The sequence below is a fragment of the Tupaia chinensis genome, unplaced genomic scaffold (assembly GCF_000334495.1).
Source record: "Tupaia chinensis unplaced genomic scaffold, TupChi_1.0 Scaffold000527_1, whole genome shotgun sequence".
Lineage (NCBI taxonomy): Eukaryota > Metazoa > Chordata > Mammalia > Scandentia > Tupaiidae > Tupaia > Tupaia belangeri.
Genome location: NW_006160040.1, coordinates 3,553,256 through 3,559,300, shown reverse-complemented (window position 1 = coordinate 3,559,300; position 6,045 = coordinate 3,553,256). Strand labels below are relative to the sequence as shown.

At 44.6% G+C, this 6,045-nt stretch overlaps 1 protein-coding gene across 1 annotated transcript in view; it reads left to right on the top strand.

Moving 5' to 3' along the window:
* Positions 1 to 2: 2 nt before the first annotated feature.
* Positions 3 to 6,045, top strand: part of OSTM1 (osteoclastogenesis associated transmembrane protein 1) — a gene marked incomplete at its 5' end in the record, with an annotated part of 29,355 nt that continues 23,312 nt past the window's right edge. Inside the window, 1 exon segment of the mRNA XM_014591062.2 lies at positions 3 to 364. Coding sequence (XP_014446548.1) covers positions 3 to 364 — 362 coding nt within the window.

Sequence of the window (6,045 nt, the reverse complement as noted above, 5' to 3'; positions counted from 1 at the left end):
CGGGCTGCCGTGGATGTTGGTGATGCTGCTGCTGTGGTCGGGACTGGCTCTGGGCGCGCTCTCTTTGGGCAGCAGTCAGCACAGGGTCTTCCACGACCTCCTGTCGGAGCAGCAGTTGCTGGAGGTGGAGGACTTGTCCCTGTCCCTGCTGCAGGGTGGAGGGCTGGGGCCGCTGTCTCTGCCCCCGGACCTGCCAGAACTGGATCCCGAGTGCCGGGAGCGCCTGCTGGACTTCGCCAACAGCAGTGCGGAGCTGACAGGGTGTCTGGTGCGCAGCGCCCGGCCCGTGCGCCTCTGTCAGACCTGCCACCTCCTCTTCCAACAGGTCGTCGTCAAGATGGACAACATCAGCCGAGCCGTGGGGGTGGGTAGCGGAGCATACCCGGGGCCCGTGGCGTGGAGGGTCGGGAATGGGGAGGACATCATGATGGTCCCCCCTGGTGGCCTCGGTTTCCCCAACTGCGAGAAAAAGGGGGTGGACTGGGGCTGTGAATATGGGTCATCAGAAAAAGGAGGTGGCAATATAGGGCTTGATGTTTGCATTTTTGCCTCCATGAACGTTGTTGGGCAACCCCTTTTATTTGCAGATAATATTGGTGTAGTTGGAGTCCTGCTCCCCTACCCTGTCTTCCTCTTCTGTGTCCCAGGCTGCCGGAGCTCCTCACATCTCCACCTGGTGTTCCTAGAAAGGACCTTTTCCTCAAACCACAAGTGGAGTAAAGTAGCTGGCAGTAGTTAGGAGGCTGAGTCTTGTAGACCCAGCAATGTGTGTGGATCCTCCACTGTCTAGCAGTGTGAACTTGGATTTCATTATCTTCTCAGAGCCTTAGTTTACTCTATTAAATGGGAAAAAAAAAATAGCCACCTGCACGATGTGGCTGCTGGAAGGAATTAAAAGGGATACTGTAGAGTGAAAGAACGTCCTGGAGGTTAAGGCGGCTGGATCCCACATGGCTGATTGCGATTGGGGTACCGGTGGCACATATCCGGAGAGGAGAATGGAAGAGAGATTTCTGGCTGTGGCAAGCCCCCTGGAGTCACTTTCTCACTTTTCCTGTCTCCTACAAGTGCAGGTGCCCTATAGTAATCAGTCAGTCAGTCGAATAAAAGAATACTGTAGTGGAGCCATCTTCCTGATCAGGACAGTCTGTCTGCCAGGAGATTTATATACATTAAATGAGTTCTGTGGTCAGTAAGTATCACTCTGCTTGTTACCAGTATTCTTTGGGCAAGTTAGTTATATTCTGTGCCTGTCTTCTCACCAGTAAAAAGATAAAAGGAGATCTTAGAAAACTGGCACATAGATAACACTCTGTAAATGAGAGCTAACATTTTAGGGCATGTAACAGTCTACTCTGTTCTTGGTGCATTGGAAACTTTTCTGATCATGTGGTAAGTGTTATGAAGGATTTAATTTAAAAGATAAGGAAGACGGTCTTTGTTTCTAAGTACTTTATAGAGTTTAGACTTGGAAAGTATTAGAAGGTCAGGGCTGGTGAAAGTCATGAGGTGTGAGCTGGATATTCCTGGTAAAGGGAAAACATGAGGAATAACATTAGGATTGAGAATGGGAAAATTCCTCTTGTATTGACGGGACAGTCTTAGAAATGAATCAGGCCAGTCAGTGGCACAGCAGTAAAATGCGATGCTTTGCAGGGCTGAGCTGTGTGGGAAGGTTTTGGGTTCATTTCAGGAGACCTGCCTGAGTACACTGGGCACGTGTTTGCCTGTGATCTAGGGCTGGCTGGAGCCAGTGCTGGGGTGCAGCATCAAGACTCTTTTGGGAACACTCTATCCCTCCTGCTCGTGGAAGAAATGGGAAAACTTTAAAAAAATTTATTTTTGAAAGAATTACTTTATAAATCAGTTGACTTGAGTGAAAACAAACTTGCATGCAGTTGTATCCTGCTTTAAGTCAGCCTGATGGTATTTATCATAAGTTATCATTTTACATAAACAGGAGATTTATATACATTAAGAAAGTTCTATGGTCAATCTTTCTGTAAAGAACTAGTTTTCAAGGTAGTTACAATAAATCAGGCCTACACACTAGAATTCCCAGGCGTATTTCCATTGAGTAGAGTAAGTGATTTAAATGTGGGGTGTTCAGAAAGTTTGTGGGAGAGTATAATTAAAGTACGTGTTTGGGTACAAATATTTTTTAAGTCTATGCATAATTTTTTCCTAATGTGCATGTTCCACAAACTTTTATTTTTTTTTTAAGACATTTTCACTGTAGGGCGCGTGCGCTCGCCAGACAGACAGAGAGAGACATAGAGACAGAAAGCGAGAAATCACCCCCCAGGGGGGATGGTCACGCCGCAATCCCTTCTCCTCCATTCTCCTCTCGGGATCTTGGGCACGCACGCACACGCGCCCGGCGTGAGATTTAAGCCACCGGGTCTGAGACGCGAACCGCGGTCGACTACGTGGTACGTGTTTGGGTACAAATATTTTTTAAGTCTATGCATAATTTTTTCCTAATGTGCATGTTCCACAAACTTTTTGAAGACTCTGCCCCTTAATATATCTCTTACTGTGACTAAAATACCTAAGACTTGCTCCTGTCAACAAAAGAAGAGTATAATATAGCATTGTTCTGTTTTGAGCAGTTGGTGAGCTGTTCTTAGGGTACCCTAAAGACCAGTGCTGGGGGCTGGAAGGTGGCATGGTGGTTAAGGCCTCTGATTCCCACAGGCTGACTATGGTTCAAGTCCCGGACCTGGCAGCTTCCTTTCTCACTTTCTCTCTCTCTCTGTGTTCCTCTCTGGTCAAATTAAAAAATAAATAAATGAATAAATAAAGTTAAAATAATTCTTGTTTTTTAAAAAAAAGGGTAGTGCTATTGTGAACAGAATGACAATGAGACAGGAAGCAAAGCTCTGGTCTCTTGAGTGGGCAAATAGTTTCCTCATTTGTGTAGATACTGGACAATTAGAAAGAGGTTTAAAAAAATGACTCCGGGTGTGGCCCCTGTAGGCAGTGGTTAGGCTACAGTGTTGGGGGCAGAATTCCACATTGTGACTGGTTGAATCCCAGCTGCAGTGGATTGAAAAACATGGAGGCTGCCCATGTGTGCATGCTGCAAATCTTGATGGAGGGATGGAAGAAAAAAGACTGGTGTGACCATGCCCCACTAGGGAGTGCTTTCTCTAGGCAAGTGCACTTGCCCTCTAACAACAACAAAAGTGACTCCAAACTCGAGTGGCACAGTCTTACGGGCATCACCCAGTCTGTGTGTGAATTTCCACATCATTTCCCCCACGGAGCCTTGAGGCTTTCCAGTGTGGGCGTTGTGGAAACTTCCTTTCTCTCCCTCATGACCTGCAGATTCTACCAATAACTCGGGGACACAGGTCTCCTCACCCTAGTGTGAAATTAGAGTGAAGAGGTGAAAAGGCAGGAACACCCTTCCCCTGACTATACTTTCTCTGTCCCCTTTCTTTCCTCAGTCAAGCTGGATGGATGGGGTGCACTGGCTTAAATGCATTCTGCAGTTCTTAGGTACTGTAGGGATTTAACAGGCTGCTATGGACTGCTGTGGGACTGGCACCATCGTCTGTAACAACAAATCTATGAACAATGTGTTCTACGTTTCTTAGTGAACTTGAAGCAGTTAGTTGTCTTTTGGAGAAATTGTTTTTCCAGAGTAATGTATTTTTCTTGGACTCAGACTCAGTCTTTCATATCAATCAGTTTACGTAGTAAGTTGCGAGCACCTACTGGTCTTGAATAATGGTGTGGTAAAAGGATGTACAAGGAAAAAGAGAATAAGGTCTAGGCCACAAACTCTCAGTGTAGTTGGGGAAATAAACCTGTATTAAGAAAGGAAAAAAACCATCAGTGCCTTATAAATGGCACAATAGTAATTTAGAGCAGAAGGGTAAAGGAGATACTGAGTTAAAAGAGGGAGTCACAAAGGGGGGCAGATGGTTAATCAGAGAAAACCTACAAGCTGAATTTTGAACAGGGTATCCTTTCTCACCTTTAGGTTGAACGGACATAGATAATGATTGAGAAAAAACAGGAATTTAACAAGGAGAACCAAAAATTAAAGATAGAAACTAGCTATTTGTGTGGTATAACAAGCTAACTCTTAGAGAATATCTGATAAGAATCCTATATTCTTGTCACTTTCTCTTGGAACTACCAGGACAAAGACCACATGTAGTTTTATTATCTCAGAGTAAAGACTATAGTGATCGAGCTGGCCTTGTGTTGTGGTGGTGGTGGTGAAGGACCCACTGAACAGTTCAAGTCCCAGTTCTGCTGGCTTGAAAAACATGACCGGTGTGTCTATGCGAGGGTACCATACGTCCTGACAAGATGGAGAAATGGAGGAGATGAGATTGTGGCATGACCACATCCCACTGGAGGAAGGGTGCTTTCTCCCACTCTCTGTCTCTCCCTGGTGAGCACACGCACCCTCCTCACAAATTATAGAAAGAAAGAATGCAGTGACTTGCGGAACCTGAATGGAAGACGGATTTCCTCTTCTTCAGAGTCATCCTTTCTTCTTTTAGTTTAGTTTAACAATATGGACATTGATTCATTAAACTGTTTAGCATCAGCTGGCAGGTGGTGTGGTTAAGGCACTGGACTTCCACATGGCCAACCACAGTTTGAGTCCCAGACCTGGTGGCTTGCTTTCTGACTTTCCCTCTCTCTGTCTCTCTCTGGTCAAATTAAATAATAATAATAATAATTATGAATAAAATTAAATATAAATAATTCTTAAAAATATAAATGGTTTAGCATCACCAGAGTGGTTTTCAGGATGTTTTAACCCACTCAAATTTGGAATTGGTAAACTTGTAGATTATTTTCCTATTTGATTTGTTTAAAATTTAGGTAGCTAGACATAACCATATATATATAAAGATACATAGCTACATACGAGAAAATTGGAGCATACCATGACATAATTGTGTCTTTCATTAGAGATCACAAAATGTAATGCTTCTTATCCATTCATCCAAAAACTTTACAGGCTATGGTAGTTCCTAAAGAATGAGCAGAAATTGTACTGTAGTTTGAAACAGACATTAAGCATATCATACTAGTAGTTGCTTAATCCAGATGTTATGTGCTGCAAAACAAACAAAAACAAAAGCATATAACAAGGGTGTTGACTTAGAGTGTGGGTAGAGTGGTCAGTGATTAAAGCTGACATCTAAAATATGAGAGGGTATGGGCAGGAGAGAAGATAATGATGATATTTTGTTTTATTTATTTCTCTCTCCCATGATAGAGAGAAAGACAGGCACCCTAACAAGATCCTATGCTATCTACCCCAGCCTCAGCTAGCCCAGGTCACAGGTACACACCTCTCTGCTGTGTCCAAGGAGCTCTGCAGGACTCAAACCGTGGACCTTCCCATTGGGGTCCAGCTGCATTACTCCTGTGCCATCTCTTTTTTTTTTTTTTTTTTTTTTAAGAGATTTTCACTGTAGGGCGTGTGCGCTCGCCAGACAGACAGAGAGAGACATAGAGACAGAAAGCGAGAAATCACCCCCCAGGGGGAATGGTCACGCCGCAATCCCTTCTCCTCCATTCTCCTCTCGGGATCTTGGGCACGCACGCACACGCGCCCAGCGTGAGTTTTAAGCCACCGGGTCCGGGACACGAACCGCGGTCGACTATGTGGGAGTCCAGCGACATAGCCATTACGCTAACTGCTGGTTCCCTGTGCCATCTCTTGACCCTTAGATGTTGACTTTCAAGCTGTACAATGTTGGGCTGGCCCTGTAGCACACTGGTTAAGTGCTACACATAGAAGGCCAAATCCCACAAAGCTGATCACGGTTTGAATCCCATCCTGGCTACAGACTGGCTCATATCAGTGATACTTTAAAGCAAGAATTCTTCCTTTAAGTCTCTATTCCTTTTTTTTTCCCACACCCCACATGACTCTGATCAGTTCCTTCCCTTCTCATTACTCATTACACCATGCAACTTCTTTTTTTTTTTTTTAAAAGGTTTTTGCTATAGGGCACATGCACTCGCCAGACAGAGAGAGAGAGAGACAGAGAGATAGAAAGTGAG